Source organism: Carassius auratus, chromosome 41 (assembly GCF_003368295.1).
Source record: "Carassius auratus strain Wakin chromosome 41, ASM336829v1, whole genome shotgun sequence".
In the NCBI taxonomy this organism is placed as follows: domain Eukaryota; kingdom Metazoa; phylum Chordata; class Actinopteri; order Cypriniformes; family Cyprinidae; genus Carassius; species Carassius auratus.
The window spans coordinates 16191256-16213286 of NC_039283.1; the positions used below are offsets into that span (position 1 = coordinate 16191256).

Genomic DNA, 22031 nt, shown 5'->3' on the forward strand with positions numbered 1-22031 from the left:
CGGCATGTTAGAATGATTTCTGAAACATGAATCACAGGAACAACTGGCATTTTACAATACATTACAATAGAAAAGTTATTTTAAATATAAATAATATTTCACATTATTACTGTTTTACTGTATTTTAATCAAATAAATGCATCCTTGGTGAACAAACCCTGAATTGCATACCCAACCAGTGACTGGCCGAGAGGTGCAGGTCCAGATGAAGCAGACGCTTCATTAGATCTGATAAGACTTCAGAATACAGTGAAGGTCAACATAGCTCTTTAAGCCACATTACCATCCCAACAACCAAATCGATTCACACTGTCCCTCCTATACACATATTTACAAGAACTAATTCACAAATTAAAATGGCACTTAAAAAGAAATGAGGACAATCATCTAATCGACAGCACAGAAATTAATAGCTCTCCAAATTTCTATTAAAACGAAGCTCTTCTTATGGATGTGGCACAGGATCTTATTTGGAAACCTCAAGTTGAAGTAGTCTTAGTATAAAACTGGTGTAAAGGTTAAAGGAATAGTTCACCCAAAAATAAAGCAAACAGTTGACAGTAGCCATTCACTTCCATATTTTTTTTTTTTTTTAATACTATGGAAGACACTGGCTACCATCAACTGTTTTGTTTTCTTCAGAACATCTTCTGTGCTCTGCAGGGGACAGGAAGTCCTATAGGTTTGGAACCTATAGGTTTGGAAGTGAAGGGTGCTTAAACTGACAGAAATATCATTTTTGTGTGAACTATCCCTTTAATGTCCTTTCAGCTGAATTTGATTGTTTGTGCCAGAAAAGTCAATCCAATTAAAATTTTATCATCTCAGCTAAAGGGTGCTTTGTTGGTGCTCTTTGGACAATAAAGGTATAAACATTACAGTCCCTATTCAAATTAAAAGGACATTCTCGCAAATAAAAGCTGGTAAACAGTGACTTTGTAACATTAGAAAAAAAATGTGCTTCCTGTCAGCGCCATCAGAAAAACATTAAAACTATAAACATAACATTCGCGCATTGCTCTCATAACAGCTGCATTGACGTGTATCCCTCAGATTTGGTCATATATTAAGTCATTCTCACAGTCATTATGTGATTTGAGGTTTTCGTTTCTACATATAGGAGTTTCCAGTGTGCAATGAACACAGTTCCTCAATTGGGTTTCATTCTCTAAAGTGTGCTTTCTAGCGTATTATAGTTGTCTTTAAAGTTTTTGAGCTCCAGGAAGTGTTTGGGCCTCTTGCTGCGCTGTCCGGTGGATGGCAGGTACGTGACCTGAATGGTAGAGGCAGACGAAGGCCCGGGAGAGCTGGTCAGCTCTTTAGCTGCTGACTGGTGCTGCTGGTTTAGACTGGTGCTGCTGGAGTGGGTCTTAACACTGTGGAGAAATGAGGCAGAACGGAGTGAGAGGAGTGATCATTTATGAGATCAACAGTAAAAATTGGACAGCAGCACTTACAGAGCAGCCAGTTCAGAAAGATCTTCTTTATACTTCACAAACTCTGCCTCACCAAACACCTACAGGAAAAAAAACACAAGCCTCTTATATATGTCCTGCAGCGCCACCTGCTGTACATCAGCATTTAACACACGTCTCCACTCTCAGACTGACCCCTGTCCCATGGCGAGCGCTGTCGTAGCCATCCAGCAAGCGATCTATCAGTGAACTGTTATTTGACTTGAACAGAGCGTGAGAGTTTCGCAGGTCCTGCAGCCAGTTCCTGTAGCGGCGGCCAATCAGAGCGCTGGCACTGCAACCCAACTCACGAGACGGGATATCTACAGGTGGGACAAAGCCAGATCACATCAGATCAGGCTTTTATCAAATAAATGCAGCCTTGCAAGACTTCTGGTAGTGAAATGTATGTCTGTACTACAAATGTTTAAAAAAAACTTTAACTTGTTAACTGAAGAAAAAATATGTATTAACTAAAATGCATTTTAATTACTTGAACACTGAATGAAACCAAATAAAAATGATCAAAAATGAATTATAGTTTTTGATAACACAACATATAAATCTCGAAAGTTAAGTTCATTAAAATGCACACTGAGGCAGAAGAAGGTCTCACCAGAGTCTCTGATGGCATCTAACGCTTGCATTCTGAAGAGATAATTATAACACCCTGCACAAACACAAACACAAATCCAGGTGTAAGTGTTAACATCTGCAATAGCGTTATGCAGAGAACTGCTACGGCCCTCTCACCATTCTGGCCTTGATGCTTCAGTCGATCGTCATCTTTAGAGAGTAGATTTGGCTCATAACGAATGTCATTCACTTTTGACAAACGGGAATCGATCTCCTCTTTCAGCTCCTATGAAAGATGCAGCCTTACTTCAGTGCAATACAAACCGGTATGCAACAAAACGCATCATAAAGGTAAAATAAACGAAAGACTGGCCAGTTTTGTTGATAATTCAATGCAAATTGGATGCATATATTGGACTCTACACAAAAGTAAATTCTGAAATGCATCATAAAGACTGAAAATGTATTTAAGCCTAAACAACAGTGAAGTAGGAAATAAAAAACGAGTAAAATAAAGTATTATACATAGATAAGTCTATGTACTTTTTTCCCACCAAATAACTTAGTTGCTGTTACAATAAACAGGACTGTGGGAAGTATTTCTCAGGAGGAATTTATAAAATCAAATGTCCTCTACAAATACACGAACGATATTTTGGATTTAGGAGGAGCTGTTGATACCTTTGGTGCGTTGTGACCCAGCGGCACGTGGGGTCCTCTGCGAGACTTCACAGCGAAGCGCATAATCTGTCTCTTCACAAAGATGAACAACAGCACAAACACCTGCAGAATGACAGACGAGACCATTCAACACATCACATGCTCAAATCCCGTCCTGACACTGTCTGCTTTATTTTAGCTGGTATTCTCAGCTGACAGAGGACCACAAGTTAGTAAGCTGCTTATATATGCATTATTTTTTAAACTTCATGATCATAGGTGCCACACAGGACGCTTTCTGGATGGGCAACTCACTAGGGTTTGAGATAGACACATTGCTTTAAAGTATTCAGACTACATGTCATGTTCAAAAAAATTATTATTATACAAATACTATGCACTTTGGTACTTACCAAACTGCCGTAGGCCATAACAAGCACAACATTTACACCGGACAGAGTGTTTCCATCTGCCATTGTGAGTTTCTAGTAAAATGGTCATTAAAATAAGATACTGTTGGATTTTAGTGATCAACGGTAAAATTTAGCTCGTTATTATTCGGGTTGACAGCAGCATTTTCCGGAGAGCTTTTGTTGACAGCTCGTGTTCTCTTCTTCGGCTGTTTAATGTCCGTCTACTCTTAAGTCACGCCACCTTGTGGTTTGGCATAAATAACGCATCAGCACGATCGTCGTCTTCTTCGTCTTCTTTAAAGTTTTATGGCTGTTTAATGCAACATTAGTTAAAGATTTGTCAATAATGCCCAGTGGGCAGAATGCGATGCACAGGTAAATTTCAGTTTAGCAAAATAAACGTGTACAAATTGTTCATAAACCATTATTGCATGCATGTCAAATTAAACTCCAAATATACTTCCATTGCTGATATAGTCTATATAACAGCAAACAAACCTCTATAGGCCTACTCCTTATCAAATGAGTTCCTTTTTTAAAGAAAATACTTTTTCCCCTTTTGACCACATGTGATGCCTTTCACTTTCCATCAGCCTATTTTAAGAGAGTTACTCATACAGAAGTGGCATATATGGTATATAATTTTTCACCAAAACCACCATTGTTCTGAAAAAACAAAGCTTTCTTGTCAACTTTTTCTGTGTGTTAGATTATAGCTCTCTAGAAACACACAAGCTACACACACTACTGTCAATGTACATTATGCACATGGTTTTTCAATGTTCTAGACTTATGTTTCTGTGAAGTGAGCTCTCTGAGAACATCTGACTTAGCGGACAACTGGCCTTTATCAGATCAACACACTGAACAATGACACTGATTCTTTCAAAAGGAACAGAGGTGGGTGGCAGATGCACGAAACGACAACAAGGAATGAACTTGTTTTCCCAGTAAATACTGCACCAATCATGACTTTTTCTCTGACTCTGGTAAAGAACAATGAAATAAACTAGAAATTAAAGCTCTATATAGTACAGACTGTGGTAGCCAAATGAAAAAAAAAAGGGAGTCACACTGTCTTGTTAAAAATAAACCACACTAACCATGTGCATCCTGCATTTGTCAGATTTGTATGACAATCAATGCAGTTACGTAGCTACAGATAGCTAGGGCATTGACTTTTTAAAGCTGCAGGGAGGATGCAAAGCTATTCAGCACTTAAGAAGTTAAATTTCTCCACTGTGACCGATTTCTCAAGATGTTTTGGCTTAACAGGTCATCAAATGACAGATAATGCTAAAACATCTAATTATACTGTGTGTCCACAAGCAGGTCAACAATGTGGCTTGACTGGATTACTTATTCATTACTTTCATGTCAGTGTGTTGTCTGCATTTACTTGCGATCAAAAACTGGTCGAAACAAACAGTTGCTTTTACATTTCTGTCTCTCTGAAACCACAAACTTAGCCAGCTTCCTCTGCTGTTGCCATCAGCAGTGTGCATGTGTCTGTGAAGCAAGACAGACAGTTGAGTGATGATGGTTACTGCACATACACAGCTGTTGTTAGGCTTTATACTATTTGATTTGGTTTGCATTATATGTTTGCAGAATGTATAAATATGTAATGTTTAATGGTTAATTAATCTTTTTCTTTAGTTTAGTTTTTTTGGTTAACTGTGGTACATGTGAAATCAATAAATGTTTATTGACCCTAATTAACAACAGTAATAATAATGCATTGTATTACTATATGTAATGTACATGCAAAAGCTAGATATATTCCTATAATATAAAACAGCAGCATAAAACAGTAATTTGTTTAGTCTGAGTCTCTTCAGACACACATTTTAGAGCCTGCGAAAGGTTTGGCTGTCAAGTTTCTCATACATTTCAACTTAACTCCCGCCCATCTGCTACCGCTCAGCCTCTGAGCAGCTCTTGTTGATGCACTCTTCATTTGCTCTTGCAGCTGCAGGAAGTTGAGCAGCTCTGCCCACAAGTGTGCCACAAAAATTCACCCAGGTAATCAATTATCAAAATGTTTTGTTTCCATTACAATGCATATAGTATTATTATGTTTATGAATTTCACTTTTAACGTCAGTTACACTTTTACTACTTTATAAGGTTGTGTACATTAAGTTGTGCTGTGTATTGGGGCCTCCATCTACAGGCTTTTGTATTTTTAATTCATGTAAATGATCCTTGAGGATGGCTAACAGGTTAAAAATGCTCATGTAGTAGCAGTTTGCAAACATGTCTTTGGCATTTCTGGGTCATGGTTTGCAAGATCCTAAAATTATGCATTCTATTGTGGTGCTGGTATTTCTGGTTTCATTTGAAACTTTGGTCAATGCAAGTCTATTCAACATTTTTAATCTTCCTTTTCAAAGACGTGCATTATCTTGCATACTGTTTATTTTTAAAATTCTGTATAATACGATAGTCTTTGTCATCCTTCCTTGTTTAAGCACTGTGTTTGGTGCTTGACACTCTATGTCGTCCGTTTTTGCTAACATCTGGCACTCATCTTTATACTATATACTGTATGTTTATAATCTCAAATTTCCTATAGTCATATGTCATATAGTGTTTTAAGTACTGCTGCAAGTATGTATTTTATTTGGTCTGTTATTAACATAGTTCAAAATTGGAATAAACTGCTTGGATAACTGCTTCTAACTACAACCACAGCATAACAGGTCACTCATTTTAATACTGTTTTAATGTAAATATCTGAGCAAGCAAAAATGTACAGACGAAGTGAATGAGCAAAGGTGGAGGGAAGAAGAAAGATGGCGCAGATAAAATATAAGCGAACTGCTCGGGTAAACATATTTATCAGCATTAGCATAATGAAACTCAAAAACATCACTAATGTCAAGACTGAAGGGTGTGTTGTCTGAAAATAAATGGGTTTCAATTGTGTGTATCTGGTACTATTTGTAAAATCATAGTAGTAGTTAATTGTCAAAATGATGCAGAAACTTAATTTGAGTATAACAAACATAACTGGAGAGTTCATTCAAGGATGAGGTTTTATTGAAGCCCTTTGTTGATTTAATATAATTGTAGTTTTAGTGTAGCTTATTGTGTTGGTAATCTGATTTATTTAAATTTGTTTGGATTCTGTTACTATTAGCTATGGACAGATAATTAGGGTTACTGCATCATATATATATATATATATATATATATATATATATATATATATATATATATATATATATATATATATATATATATATTATATATATAATACACATTGCATGTCAATTTTGTCTTTTGGAGTCCAACAGCTGTCCATTGCAGGTATACATAAACTATAAATGTACTATCTAGACCTGTTAGTCCAACTTCACAAAACCAGACATGTACTACAGTAAAGTAAACTAAAGACATTTTATATAAAGTCATCATATATCTGAATCATGTTCAGATGTCTTAGAACTCTAGGACCAGATGCCTGTCACAAACTTTTACCTACTCTACCCTTTAACATTTACTGAGTCACCAAGAAACCATAGACCAGGAACATTCTCATTAGATATGAAGGGTGTACATGCTGACAGGTGTGTATGTGTGTTACGAGAAACAAAGAAACTGAGACACAAACAGATGGAAGGAGAATAAGAAAGAGGCAGACAGAAAGCGACGGGGGAGGAGAGAAAGAGGTAAGGAAATGAGAGAGGAAGGCACAACAGTCAATGGGGGTGGAAAAGGGTAAGCATGTCAAACCAGTCAGGCAAGTTCTTATGACAGTAGAAATGCATCACAGAAAATTGACAGAATGCAAGAAGTGAGAGAGAGTTTAGAGGCACAAGTCAGGATGGGGAACACCTGTTCTCTCAAACAACTAAGAGACACAGCAGTCCTTTAAGGTATGTTACTTCTGTTTGGAGAGCTAAAACTCATCTATGGTTAGATTATGTGGCAGGTAGTGTATGGCCATTGTTGTTCAAGTGCGCGTGCCATGGGAGAACAGGTGTTTCTGTAAACTGACACTGACCTGTTTTCCTTGGAAAGTCTGAAATGTTGCAGTCATATGGGACTGGTAATCCTATTTTGCATCCATATCTGTGAAATACAAGGCAGTAGTACAAGGCCAGTATCAGTTGTGGTTACGAACAACCTTATAATAACCTATATTTACTGTGTCAATGTTTCCTTTATTTGTTTTCAATCAGTTCAGGTTTATTTTCATCAGGTCTATATTTGCGCTCCTGGAAGGTGAATGTCACTCCTCCTCCTCCTCCACTCTGTCTCCGCTTGCTGTTTACTCAAGTCTTTTATTTTAAACATAGCTCTTGATGTATATACATTTTCAGTTTAAGATAACAAAAGCGATCTTTGCAACAGAATAAGGAGGGGCAAACAAATCTGGAAAAAGGCATAAAAAAATCCTGATTGTAAAATATTTAGCATTTCAGCTGTTGATTCAATATTGCCTAAATATGATTTAAATTGATAGGAATGCAGATTTGTACATTGGAGCTTGCTTTATTGCATGTGACTATTATCAGTGTTACTGAAGTGTCTGAATGAAATTCAATGTGCTGCTTTGAATAATCGTGGGTGTGTAAGTGAGATGCAGAGTTCCTGCTAGGCTATTTGAGATTATTCACAGATTTTAAAAACAGCAATCCTATAAATATATAAATTGTTTATTCACCCAGAAAGAATAATGTACCTTTAACGATGTATGGACTCTGTAACATGTGGTGTTAGGATTGTAGTCTGGTGTGTTTGGCCTGTTATCTGACTGTGTATCAGGTTTTGTAAAAGAGCTCAAGAGTGTGACAAGTAGCATTAAGAATGCTGTCAGAGTAGACATAAAATGAAATGCATGCATGCATATACACACACTTGCGCTCTGATTTTTAAACATTGGCGGGAAGTTTCTGATTTATAGCCGTCTGTCCAAAGTTTGTAGGTGTTTACATATCAGGGTATGGATGCCATATGCCTGGCTGAGATTTATGGACTCTCACAGTAATAAATACAGAGTTTCAGTATGATGAAATCCTGAAGTACTAGCATGTCCACTTTGGGAGATGGTATAGCTTAGTGGTTAAAGGTCTGGGCCAGGTTGTAAGTTCAGGCCATTGTAGCAGGGTTTTGATCCATTCACAATGAAAATGGAAATGCATTTACATTCTAATTCAAATTAATTTTAATTTATGTAGCAAACAGGAGGCAATTTGAATCTAATGAAGTAAAATTAATTCACCATATTGAATTTGCTTAAAGCTAACCTTCACATGATGTTATTGCCTTAACATGACAGAACAATATAAGAACCAGAGTACGGAGACCCATTACTGGCTCTTTTTGGATCCAGAGAGCGTGAAACATCTCTCAGAAGAGCAACAGAGTCAAGCTGAAGTTACGGGTCTACTTCACTTCCCTGGATTACAAACAGATTTATTCCAGCTATTATAACGATGGTAGGAAAATACAGTCCGCCATTACAAGCAAAAGGAAATAAAACATTTTGAACAAGATGCTATCGATTTCAGCAACCAGCCTTCAAATCCTACTGTAATGAATACACTGTGTGACATTAAGCGTGATTTAAAAGCATGAGTTTGCATACTGTAACCGAAGGTGCAGATGCACCTGGAACAGCAGAACAAAGTCATAGTCAGTTATCTGCGATGCCTTTTGGCTCTTCAGCTGCTAGATTCAAAATCCGCTCTGCTAAAACACTTACTACCAAGGACCTCAGGAAGAAAAGCTTTTTTTTTGAGGGAGGAAAAGTTGAAGACTCAGGCCAGAAAAGTGATCCCAGTAAGGACCTCAACAAAGCTTGTACTTCTTCAGCTAGTGATACCCACACTAACACTGATGACAAAGACACAGGTAACACTTTAAGTAAGGATTCAAGCAAAGACTCAACTTTTCCTATCAGTTCTGAAAAGGCTGATGTGAGCTCTATGAAGTTTAACACTCAAGAAGACAAGAGTCAGGCAGAAAAGGACAGGAGCAGAGGAGATGAGTTGAGGAGATCTTATCAGTCAAACAAAAGCAAAAGCTTAGACTGGAAAGCAGGACATGGGAATAGAACTGGGATGACTAGTGGGACCACAGACTTTGAAAATTTTATGAGGCGATCCAATTTCAAGAGAACGGGGACAAACAACAAGATAACTTCATTCACGCAAGAGACTCAACCCAGTAGTGTTTCACAGAGGATTCAGATTTACTATGCAACCAATAAAGGCAATCAGAACAGTGACAGAAAGGATTTCTCTGGATCTCCTTCTGTGAGAATGAACAGTGGTCAGTCACTCCCATCCAGATTGAAGCCAAGACTTAGCCACGGATCCATTGGAGAAGGAATCAGTCTCTGGGCACAGCAACAAGGTGAATCAAGTCTTGGTCAGACAGTAAACAGAATGAGATCTTCCAATGCAAAGGAAATAACTGGAAATCAAACAATAATGGAAAGAGATTCAATCAGATTAAAACGCAGCAATACTGTAAGTTCTGATGAATCATATCCCAAATCTATGGACACAGTGGACTGTACTCCAAGACACATAAAATACATTCCTGACTATGTGTTTGGAGCTTCTTTAGATTGTACTGACATCCATCAGGAGAAACCTTCTTACAATGGAGAAAAAGCTGGAACATTCCCAAGAGGGTTTTCAAAAGCATACTCTGTACCGAAGCAAGAACCCTCTACCAACAGGGAGAACAGAAATTATCAAAGGGACAGTTCCTCTGGACTAAGTTTTTCAGTGTCATCAAAGCCTAAATTGAGTACAGAAATGTCCTCTGCCAAAAAAGCTCAGTCACTTCTGCCTGATGATAAAGAAGGGACAAGCAGAATGTGGTTTACAGGGTCCTCAAAGTATTGTTGTCAGTCCTTAGAAAGGACCAGGAGTAGACTGTCAGCAACTGCTCAATGCAATGCTCGCAGGAACCAGCCTGACAGTTCAAGCATCTCCCGCCAGGGTGTCAAACACCTGTTTACCACATCCGGAGGAATCAAAGAGGAAATTGGGGAAGACAAACACCCATTAGCCTCAAAAGGAGAAGCACACAATGAAATCCCTAAAGAAGAAGAGAAAGATAATGTCTTTATGTTTAAAACTGAAGGAAGGAGAGGAGATGGTGTTCTAGAAAAGTCACGTTTACCATCCTCAGATTCTGTGAAGAATACAATCAGCATGTTTGAATCTTTGGCTCAACGGAGCAGAAGCACACCAGAGATTTTTCGCTCCAGGAGGACCTTATCTGTACCAGAGCCCTCCAGGCCTGCAGCTCGATTGAAGAAGAGTGATTCAGAAATAAATCTAAATTTTGGAAGGGTTGTGGGGAACAAAGAAAGTCTAAGAACAAATTTCAGCTCAAATTCCACAGTGAAAGAAAGGCCAACATTAGAACAACCTCAAGATACATGCAAAAAGAGTCTTAAACTTGCTCCAGCATTAAAACAAATTAATGAACCAAGAACTGACCAACTTACCAACGTGAGGGATGAAGATGAAAGGAGGACTGTGGATAAAAAACACATGGATGAACCAGATTCTACCACCACTGCCCCCTCAGGGCTCAGAAACATAGCAACAGAAGAAAAAGCGAGAATCCAACCAATCTCTCAACAGTCAAATCCCAAAAGTTTACTAAAGCAAAAGTCAATTTATGTACAATTAGTTGATGATGATGAAAACACACCAACGGACTCAGCTGATAGAGCCTCTTTCACAGTTAACATCCAACAGCAAAGTAGCCCTGGAGCCATAACAGTCAATGGTAACAATCCCAAAGCTCTGCCCAATCCTCCTCAAAGTTCTACTCCTACCCAGACAATATATTCCTCACTCAATAGCTCTAATAATAACAACTATGAAACAACAAGGAAGGATTTGACCTCTACTAGAATGGATAGGTGGCGCTCTGATGAAGAAGACGATTATGAGGAAACAGACACTTATGAAGACTCTGACTCAGGAGAGTCATCTGTGACCATCACAAGCAACATGAGCCAATCAGAACGCAAAAGTTTCTCTCTAAGGTAATTGATATGAAAAAAGTGGCATAATTGATTCAGAGAGTCCGCTTATTTCACATGCACAAACAACCAGGTTACCCAGTTTTAACACCTTACATTTATTTTTCTTTTTTTTAATTTCTATTCCCACATAACCCCTATTCTCTTTCTATGTCAACCTATTAGTCTCGTGGAACTATGTAATTATGGTGGAGTGGACTATAAACCATCAGATGAATGTTTGTCAGAGGGTGATGATGTTTCGACACACACACGCTCTGCGTCCATGAGCTCAGACATCTCAGCCTTCTCTTCCGTGACTCTGCTGAGCACTGAAGAGCTGGATAGCTTAATAGATGATGTCAGGGGCTTGGGAGATGACACCCTGAAGGTACAAGTACAAGTCTAAAAGCCATAATTTGACAATGAAATATACTTAAAGTTGTTTGCCTCTTCAAATTTGTTATGAAATGTATATACAAAGACAATTATAGATTGATATGTGCTATTACCTATTTCCTTTTGCTATTGTAACTTATACCTCTGACTTATGACAGAAATATGAAGATGTGCAAGTGGTTGTGTTACACAAGGAAGTAGGGAGTGGCTTAGGATTTACCTTGGCAGGTGGAGTGGATCAGAATAAACCAGTCACAGTGAGTATCACGAATGCTGTAATGCACAAACATGACTAATAGACTAATAGAAAACAAATACAGTTGGTCAAACAAAAGTCCATACAAAAACCCGTAAGACCTCCATTTATCTTTGGAACACAGTTTTTCTCTCAGTCCCTCCATTGAAGCTGTGTGAACGGTATACTGTCCATGTCCAGAAAGGTAAGAAAATCATCATCAAAGTAGTCCATGTGACATCAGAGGGTCAGTTAGAATTTTTTGAAGCATCGAAAATACATTTTGGTCCAAAAATAGCAAAAACTACAAATTTATTCAGCATTGTCTTCTTTTCCGTGTCTGTTGTGAGAGAGAGTTCAAAATAAAGCAGTCTGGATATCCGGTTCGCGAACGAATCATTCAGTTCACCAAATCGAACTGAATCGTTGTAAACGGTTTGCATCTCTAATACTCATTAATCCACAAATGACTTAAGCTGATAACCTTTTTAATGTGGCTGACACTCACTCGGAGTACAAACAAACCAATATCCTGGAGTAATGCATGCACTCAAACAGTAAGTTTGAACTCAGAGGGAGTGTCAGCCACATTTTCGAATTTCACAGTTCGATTTGGTGAACTGAATGATTTGTTCACGAACCGGATATCCAGACTGCTTTGTTTTGAACTCTCTCTCACAACAGACACGGAAGAGAAGTCATCGTTTTCGCTATTTTTGGACCAAAATGTATTTTCGATGCTTCAAAAAAATTCTAATGCGACCCTCTAATGTCACATGGACTACTTTGCTGATGATTTTCTTACCTTTCTGGTCATGCACAGTACTGTATACCGTACATACAGCTTCAATGGAGGGACTGAGAGCTCTCGGATCTAAATATCTTAAACTGTGTTCCAAAGTTTGGAACAACATGAGGGTAAGTTATTAATTACATAATTTTGCTATCTGGGTGAACTAACCCTTTAAGTACACCACAAAGTCAGTAGCTTTTTTGGCCTTTTAAATGTCTGCTATTTGTCTTTAACTTGAAAGGGGTGTTTCACTCAGATCTCATCTCTTAGGTCCACAGAGTAATACCAGGTGGTGTAGCAGCACAGGAAGGCACTATCTTTGAGGGTGCACAGGTGCTGTCAATCAATGGCACTGCCCTGCAGAATTCCGCCCACTGGGACGCTCTGCATACATTAAGAAAAGCAAGAGGACAGGGCATGGCGGTAGTTGTTCTCCAGAGTAGTAACAACAGAAAGGAAGACACTGAAAAATCAGGAATCACTGGTGAGTGATGGACAGGTGACAAAGAGTTTGTGATCTGAAGGAAAACATTTTATTATACATATGTGGTGGTCATTATGAATGTGACAGCATCAGGAAATCAATCAACATTTAGGGAAGATTTTAAGTTATTTGATAATAATACTGATTAAGTTGCCTTACTGTGTATACATGTGAGATATAAATGTGCGAAGAAAGCAGTCTTTTGCAATCTGATAGTAATACTTTGTGTGTGCATGCCCCCTACAGGCAGCAAAGTGCATGTGATTCTGAACAAGTCCAGTTCTGATCTTGGATTTAGTCTGGAAGGAGGGGTGGGATCCAGCTCTGGAGACAAACCCCTCACTGTAAAAAAAATATTCCGTGGTAAGACCACTTTATCTTGATTTAAAGCACTCAACACAACTATGCAAGAAGTCTGTAAAAAGAAACATTTTCACGTGTAAGGTCAAATGGCTGCTGACCTTACACCTACTTGCTACTGGCATCCCTCAGCACAAGCTAAAAAAAAGTCTTCTTGTGCTGAGTTTCATTCCAAGTCCCTCTATAACAATTAAGTCGACTTCTTGATTCCAGGTGGACCAGTCAATGAAGTGTTTCCTGGGGATGAGTTGTTGGAGGTGCAAGGTCAGAGTTTGGTGGGTTTGATGCGTCTTGAAGCTTGGAGCCTAATAAAGAAACTGCCCTCTGGTCCAGTGGAGGTCTTACTGCACCGTCCTCAGTAACCAAGTTGAAGACTTCTACTTTTCCTCTTGCATCTCACTTCTCAAAGCAATTCAGACATAATTTATACACTGGTTTTTTTTTTTTCGATTAAGGTTTTTTGCTGTTACAGGCTCTGTGAAATTGTATTTTTGCAAATTTTCAGTTCTGCAATTAGAAATAATAATTTGCCATAGTGTTTCAAAGTGTGTTAACTATGAATTAATACTGCCAAAATTTAAAGCATAAAAGCACTGGGGGCCAGGAGGTCATTTTTTCTATCTCTTGTTTTAAATAATGTTTAAGCTTTTACATGATTTAACTATTGATGTAATATTGCACTCTCAGTCTTTATCAGTAGCCATTAATTTTTTTTAAGCTGCTATGTATATGTGTATATGTTGTCTGTACAGCACAAATCCGTCCCAATTGAACTTTTTCATATTAAAGACAAAGGAAGCAACTACATTTCTTTCATATTTGATATTTATGATAATATACATTATTTTTGTCTGATTTTAGTTTTTTAAACAACAGTAAGAGAAAATCTTACTGCCCTTTCATACCAAAGCCAAAATAGAAAAAAAGAAAAGAAAAGAAAAAAAATAACAAATTGAGCTTATTATTTGCATAATCAGCCCTGTAAGAATATATTGTTTCAATAACTGCCTGGTAATGTAACAGTAATATTGTTGCCAATGGTAACATTAAACATGATTTTAAAATGGATGGTGGCTTTGGGATGGAAATTTGGGTGTACAGATATCTGAGCTAGATAATTGTACAATAACCTCATTTCTAAATGTCATCTAATCTTCCAGTGTCAAAATAATTTGATTATCTGGACGTACTGAAAAGCATAAATGTTTTACAGCAGCAGATAGACATTACTGATTCTTTCTTTCCTGGTCTCCTCTCTTCTCTTTGTCCTACATGATTATTAATGATTTATTAAGGGGTCATGGTCAAGATAAGACAAGCTATGATGTGGATGTTGTCTGCTTGATGTGGGATGTTTGAACCTGGAAAGTATATTTAAAACAGGGTTTAAAGGTTAGCTGAGCTAACAGACACAGACTGAGGTCAGAAGATCATCTCCAAAGAGTGGGACAGCAAGTTTTGCACAAAACCTAAAAGCCAAACTACTAAAAATGAGTCGGATAAATAAGAGGATCAAGGTGAAAAATGAGCTGGCACGACAGATTATGGGAGAGATCTTAGGCACTTTTGTACTGCTGGTAAGTGTTTTGTTGGTTTTTTGTTTTGTTTTGTTTTTTGCATAGTTTTCACTATTAAACAAACTTTGAGCAAAGTATTTTGTTTGCACATATGTTTCCATTACTGAAATTTTGTTCATTATCACTATGCAATAATACCATTTGTTAATGCATGAAGTATCGTGAAATAAAAATTAATAACATTGTTAACAGCATTTATTAGTGATGAATGTTAAAGTTAATTTATAAATAAAAAAATGTTTTTTTCATTGCTAATTCATGCTTGGTCAAATTATGTGAACTAATGTGATTTTATAATTTGAAGATGTGGTATTATATGTAGAAATTAAAATGAACCTAGATTAATAAATGCTGTGAAAGTATTTCTTTGTTAAGTTATTGATACCGAATGCGTTAACTAATGTTAACAAAGCATTCCTTGAAAAAATACATAAAAGTTACACAAAACAGAAATATTTATGTATTTTGAGGTTTTTCATACATGCTGACAAAGTGTTTGTTTGTGCAGAAGCTTTTTATCTGAAATATCATCCATATTTTAATAAATAATCCAGTACAGGGTCAGTTTTTGAGTACTATCAGCTCCAATAGGAATATGACACAAGAGTGTTACCACTTTACTGAATTGCACAGCTGCATTTCAACTGCAGGTGTCAGACCAAGAGCATGATTTTGATGGTGATATTTTTAATTCAACATTCCAAAAAATAAGAGGTCATTATGAAGTAAATTGTGTTTCTGACCAAATTTTGTTCTTTGTGCTTTGCATGCCACCAAGCACAACTGGGAATAACTGGAGCAAAACGTTGCTGTGCTTTTACGCTAAATATCAACACTTTTGTAAAATAAGTTTATACACAATAAAATAATAATTATCATTTTTCTGTTGTAGCTGTTTGGTTGTGCTGCAGCAGCGCAGGTGAAAACCAGCAGAGAAACTAAGGGGCAGTTTCTGTCTGTCAACTTGGCTTTTTCTATAGGCGTCATGTGTGCAATGTACCTCTGCAGGGCAGTATCAGGTAAAATGGTTATGTCTTGGGTTGCTTTGGGGCATTTAATGCAAAATCATTTGTAATATTAATCTTTCTTTGAATTGACATAAAATTGACTCTCTTTTTCTTTTCTTTTTTCTTAGGAGCTCATATAAACCCAGCTGTGTCTCTGAGTTTCTGTGTGTTGGGAGATCTAGCATGGATAAAGCTGCTACCCTATTCTTTGGCTCAAATATTGGGGGCTTACCTCGCTTCTGGGCTTGTCTACCTCATCTACCATGGTAAAAGAGAGAGAAGGAGAGAGAGAGAGAGAGAGAGAGAGAGAGAGAAATGAGACATTCTTTTTTCAAATATACATCATGTAGCAATAATTCAAATTTTTTTGTTACTTAACCGTATTTTTCTTGTATTTTTTATTTATTTTTTACTCCCATCTCCTTCAGATGCAATTATGGAGTTCAGTGGTGGAGTTCTGACCGTTTTTGGTCCTAATGAAACAGCCAGTATCTTTGCCACTTACCCAACTGATGTGGTGTCAGTGCAGACCAGCTTCCTCGATCAGGTCAGCAAAAGGCCAAGGCAAATTAGATAAGAGCTCTGTAGTTCATGCAAGCACAGTAGAATTACTACTGATAAAATAAATATATGTAATCTAATCTGATGTAAAACAAACAGCTGTAAAGCAATATCATATTCTACAACATAAAAAAATGTGCGTAGAGATTTTCAAACAATAATCAATTATCTAATAGATCATGCCAGAAATGAAAACTGACCAGGCGGTCGTCTGTCTCCTGTATGTCTGGGTGTAGGTGGTCGGCACAGCCATGCTGATGTTGTGCATTCTTCCTCTGAATGATAAAAGAAACGCTCCTGCTCCCGAAGCGTTGCTCCCTCCAATTGTAGCAACTGTTGTCCTAGGGATTTCCATGTCAATGTCGGCTAACTGTGGAGCTGCTATAAACCCGGCCCGTGACCTTGGTCCACGACTCTTCACCTTCACAGCAGGCTGGGGCAAAGAAGTCTTCACGTATGTAATCAAATCCATCTATTTCACCTATTTATTGTCAGATGAAGAGCTTTGATATCCCTGCACATTCACCTCCTACCTTTCCACGTACAAAATCTCCAGCCGTAAAATTATTGTCTGGTTATGTCACTTTGCTTAGCTCCAGTGTTCTATCAATGACGCAATGTCTAGTTGCCATATCGGTATTTGTGCATCACTTCTCACAACACGGTCAATTTTAAATCCCTTTTTTTGTGACCCACACAGGTCCTATGACTACTTCTTCTGGATTCCATTAGTGGCTCCTATGGTGGGGGGCGTCCTGGGGTCCATCATTTATCTGGTCTTCATTCAGTGGCATCTGCCTGAGCCTGAGGATGAACCTGAGTCTGGGGAGTTTAAAGAACAGACAAAGGTCATGGAGCAAAACAACAAAAAGGACGAGTTATACCATAAAATTTCTTCCCTTTAAAGGCCTGGGGACTGTTGAATCTAGCTCCAGATCCTTTTCCCTTTATTCTCTCCATTATTTCCAGACTGTTTTATACTGTAAAAAAAGGGGGGGGGGGTGTACTCAAGGAGGACTCTAAAATCTTTCACAGCAGAGCTGTAGCCTTGATATAATAAATATTATTTATTATTTGCAACCCCCTTCCATCCCTTCTAAAATATCATACTGTGGCTTTCTATTTCCTTCACATCGTCATTGTTTCATAGAAGTGATTTAAAATATTTGTATACGATGTATTGTATGTATATATATATATATATATATATATATATATATATATATATATATATATATATATATATATATATAGACCAAAAGTTTGGACACACTTCACACACACATTCAAAGAGTTTTCTTTATTTTCATGACTATGAAAATTGTAAAGTCACACTGAAGGCATCAAGGGCTATTTGACCAAGAAGGAGAGTGATGGGGTGCTGCACCAGATGACCTGGCCTCCACAGTCACCGGACCTCAACCCAATCGAGATGGTTTAGGGGTGAGCTGGACCGCAGACAGAAGGCAAAAGGGCCAACACGTGCTAAGCATCTCTCGGGGAACTCCTTCAAGACTGTTGGAAGACCATTTCAGGTGACTACCTCTTGAAGCTCATCAAGAGAATGCCAAGTGTGCAAAGCAGTAATCAAAGCAAAAGGTGGCTACTTTGAAGAACCTACAATATGAAATATTTTCAGTTGTTTCACACTTTTTTGTTATGTATATAATTCCATATAGAATTCCACATGTGTTAAAGGGGGGGGTGAAATGCTATTTCATGCATACTGAGTTTTTTTACACTGTTAAAGAGTTGGATTCCCATGCTAAACATGGACAAAGTTTCAAAAATTAAGTTGTATGTTTGAAGGAGTATTTTTGTTCCAAAGATACTCCTTCCGGTTTGTCACAAGTTTCGGAAAGTATGGCTCTGTGTTAGATGGAGCGGAATTTCCTTATATGGGTCCTAAGGGCGCGTCTGCCGGAAGAGCGAGCACTCCCGTATTAGCAGAGCAGAGACGAGACATCCACTGACCAGAGCGAGAGCATCGCGGAATGTCACAAAAGGAGTGTGTTTTTGGTTGCCAGGGCAAGACAACCCTGCAAAGATTACCAAAGTTTATTTTTACAGAGTATCAACGGAGTTGTGCAAGTGTTTGTTCCCTGCATTTCGAAAATGCTTGTTTTAAAAACAAGGCCCAGTTTGACGACGGATTTGCGTATCGTTTATTTCTTAAGGGTGATGCAATCCCAACGAAAAGGGGTCACGATCGTGTGTTGGAACCGCAGGCGGTGAGTAAAACTGCTTCAAATATCTCTGCCTCCTTGTTAGTGCGTCCGCCTCCCATCGGAGACCCAGGTTCGAGCCCCGCTCAGAGCGAGTCGTTGCTGCTGCTGCTCTCGTTCAGTTTCAGCCTCTGGATCTGATTCTGGATCATAAATATACACTGAATCTGACTGTTAGCCATGGTTTGTTTTGGATGATGTTGTTTCCCTCACGGTCACAGCTTCCAAACGCTCTCGACGCAAAAGCCTACTGGCGCTCGTGATTCTTTAGCTCCGCCCACACGTCACGCCTCCAGTCGGTCGTGTTTTTCCGGGAAAAATCGGTACAGACTATCTTTCTCTTATGAATATAATAAAACTAAAGACTTTTTGGAGTTATGAAGGATGCAGTACTACTCTATAGGTACTCGAGATACTGAGATATTGAGTGAAAACGAGAATTTTACCCCCCCTTTAATTCATAGTTTTGATGCCTTCAGTGGAAATCTACAATTTTCATAGTATATATATATATATATATATATATATATATATATATATATATATATATATATATATAATATTTGGAGAAATGTAATATAACCACATCAAACTCTAGAATTTAGTTTGTTGTGTTGTGCTCTGTCTAGTGTATTTTGCAAGTAAAAGTTGTACAGGGATGATGAATATGGGCACTTTTGTGGTGTACATTAACAAGTTTACAAACAAAGAGTTTTAAAATCAGTTTGAAGCCCCTATTGAGCAAACATTTATCTGAACTTGTGGGAATAGGTATATTGATTTTATGTACTCAGAAGGCAACTTCACTATCATTTCATGGAATATCCTTTGATGTGAGCAATTATTTCACCATGCATTTAATGAAAGATCTAGTTATAAACGTAGTGTCAATAGGCCTATATTGTAGCCTATATCTTCATTTAAGAATGGTGCAACCATTACACAGAAATACAATAAAGTCATATCTTCTGTCATGAACATGTAATTTTAGTTCTCGGAACTAGCTGTGATTGTGTGTGCCCATGAGTTCATGCCTTGATCGATCTTTCCAACAAAAGAAATTATTATTACATGTTTTTACTCCACAACATCATTCTAAAGTTTGAAATAACTGCCTTGATGTGGCTTCTAATCACAGAAAGAGGCAGAAAAATATCTGTCGATAGCAATGGATTATGAAAATAGTCAGAAGAACACCGATAAACTATACATTGTCCCAGTTTAGTGTTTGTCTTCATGTTTCATCATTCAAAACATTTCTATCATCCTTTTATTGATGCTTTTGTTCTATTTTGTTCTACTGTCTCTGGGATGCATATGTGAAGTTTCTGCGTGAGGGCGACATCAGAGTATGAATGAAACAGATCATGGCTAATCCATACTATTTTGGTAAAAAAAAAAATAGGAAAACGTATTAGGTTACGAATGTTCGAAGTTCCCTTGACAGGGAACGTCTCAGGTTACGAATGTAACCATGGTTCCCTGAGAGGGAACGAGACACTGTGTCCTTTGAAGGGACACTATGGGGGAACACCTCGTCGTGACCCATGTCTGAAGCATACTTTGAAAAACGCAAACGTGTTGGCCGGCGACAGCCTCTGACGTCGCTACCGGCGTGACTATAAATACGCGCCCGTAGGACCCGTCACTTATCTTCTTCGTGAAGCTTGCGTCCGAAGCATGGCAGGGAGCTAGAGGACGCAGTGTCTCGTTCCCTCTCAGGGAACCATGGTTACATTCGTAACCTGAGACGTGCGTCCTCTGAAGGGACACTATGGGGAACAGTATACCCACGCCGCCATGCTGAGGGGAGTGCAGGCCAGAATCATGGCAAACACTAAATACCAACTCTACCATTTCACCGGGAGTCGCCCCTGGGACGGTTCGACGGCTGTCCATGACATTATCCCTTATGGCCAAAGGCCAAAGCTACATACCCAACTTACCTGAAGGGCCTCGGCCCGGGGTAGAGCTGAAGGCTTGGAATCACGAAAGATTCCTTTAAAGGGATACGGCTAAGAACCTAGCACTGTTTATTACCAAGTCTTGCCTGTCACAAAGGAGGGGCTCTCGTGGCACTCTGATAGAGCAGCTCGTAGATGGAATGGCCCAGGGGCACAGCAATTGGAGGACGGAACGTACAGATGAAGCCTCTGCCACGCCTGTACCATGGCGTCCAGCCCCATTGGAGCTGGATGAGTCAAAGGAAGCCAGAGGGGATAGTGCGATGCTCTCTTGAGCCGCAAAAACTGATCCACCCAGGTCTGGCCAACCTCTCTAACTCTGCTTCAACACCTTGGTGCGAAGGCGCCATTCCCCGAGCCTCAGCCCCTGCCTCAGCAGGATGTCTACTCTCACAGTGCGTCTCAAAACAGTATGTAGCACTGGAGCGCTCTGATGAAAAAACCGAGAATTCAATCTCCCATGAGAGGAGGACTCCGAGCTCCGAGCAGCATGCTCATAGGCGACCCTTTTGAAAAGGGGAGTGCTGCTAAACTACCGCGAGAATTGCCCACACAGCCCCCCATGTTGAGGGGCGGTGCTTGAGGTGTATAACAAATACACACTGGTTGGATGAAGGCCAAGGAACCCCGGGGCTAATCATCTTAAGAAAGGGAACGAAGCTCAGCGCGTAACCCTTACCGTACAGGATTCCAGAAAGTGCGCATAGCCTTGCATGCACACTTACCACTTATGTGGATTTCAGACAGTGCGCAAAGCGTTAACGTGCACACTGACCACCATGTGGTTTTGAGACAGTACACAGGCTTAACGTGTGTACAGAAAGGTTCCTAAGCATCGCAGAGGCGCTGGATCGCATGGGAGAGGCGAGCTCCAACCCTCAAGCATCACCTGAGGCAGTACATACAGAAGGACTCCGTATCTACCACCTCCCCGGATGCGCCAAGCAGCCAGGCGGCCCCTCAGGGTGACCTGGCCGGATATCCATGAAGTTCCCTGCAGTGCTGTGCCAGTTCTGACGATCAGCCAGGCTCCTCGGGAGGGGTGTGGGACGAGCAACCGCAGAGCGCTTGCTTCCCGCACGCGGAACTCGCTTCGTGGTGGGTGTCGTGCCTTGGGGAAAATAGGACCAACAAAAACATAACAGGTCCAGGATAGGAGACTGTTATGTGAGAAACTTTCCATCTAACCCCGATCAGGTGGAGCGCTGGTGGCTACAGGGAATTAGGCAGGGGAGAAATAAAACAGAAGTTAAAAACATCCAAAAGGAAGTGACGAACCCCTAGGTATCGCTCCGATCCAGACGAGAACACTGCCTCGT

At 39.1% G+C, this 22031-nt stretch overlaps 3 protein-coding genes across 5 annotated transcripts; 2 read left to right on the top strand and 1 right to left on the bottom strand.

Moving 5' to 3' along the window:
• Nucleotides 1-106: 106 nt before the first annotated feature.
• LOC113060215 (uncharacterized protein C1orf43 homolog) lies at nt 107-3333 on the bottom strand. Its single transcript, XM_026229112.1, has 7 exons — nt 3104-3333; nt 2712-2813; nt 2208-2316; nt 2071-2124; nt 1611-1777; nt 1458-1516; nt 107-1376 (listed from the first exon to the last, which is right to left on the bottom strand). The coding sequence occupies exons 1-7, from the start codon at nt 3164-3166 to the stop codon at nt 1169-1171; spliced, it is 762 nt and encodes a 253-aa protein (XP_026084897.1). The 5' UTR covers nt 3167-3333; the 3' UTR covers nt 107-1168.
• Nucleotides 3334-5061: 1728 nt separating this feature from the next.
• Nucleotides 5062-14183, top strand: LOC113060216 (uncharacterized). 3 transcript variants are annotated; one of them, XM_026229113.1, is made up of 7 exons: nt 5062-5128; nt 8393-11131; nt 11294-11498; nt 11665-11763; nt 12805-13018; nt 13265-13381; nt 13592-14183. In XM_026229113.1, exons 2-7 carry the CDS (start codon nt 8688-8690, stop codon nt 13738-13740), a joined length of 3228 nt encoding a protein of 1075 aa, XP_026084898.1. In that variant the 5' UTR covers nt 5062-5128; nt 8393-8687; the 3' UTR covers nt 13741-14183. The 3 variants fall into 3 exon arrangements, with proteins under 3 accessions (XP_026084898.1, XP_026084901.1, XP_026084900.1); XM_026229115.1 differs by lacking the exon at nt 5062-5128 and adding an exon at nt 6493-6986; XM_026229116.1 differs by lacking the exons at nt 13265-13381; nt 13592-14183 and having other exon boundaries at nt 12791-12957.
• A 63-nt stretch (nt 14184-14246) lies between these two features.
• Nucleotides 14247-17603, top strand: LOC113060217 (aquaporin-10-like). Its single transcript, XM_026229117.1, has 6 exons — nt 14247-14955; nt 15848-15974; nt 16091-16228; nt 16391-16509; nt 16760-16977; nt 17224-17603. Exons 1-6 carry the CDS (start codon nt 14869-14871, stop codon nt 17426-17428), a joined length of 894 nt encoding a protein of 297 aa, XP_026084902.1. The 5' UTR covers nt 14247-14868; the 3' UTR covers nt 17429-17603.
• The last annotated feature ends 4428 nt before the right edge of the window (nt 17604-22031 follow it).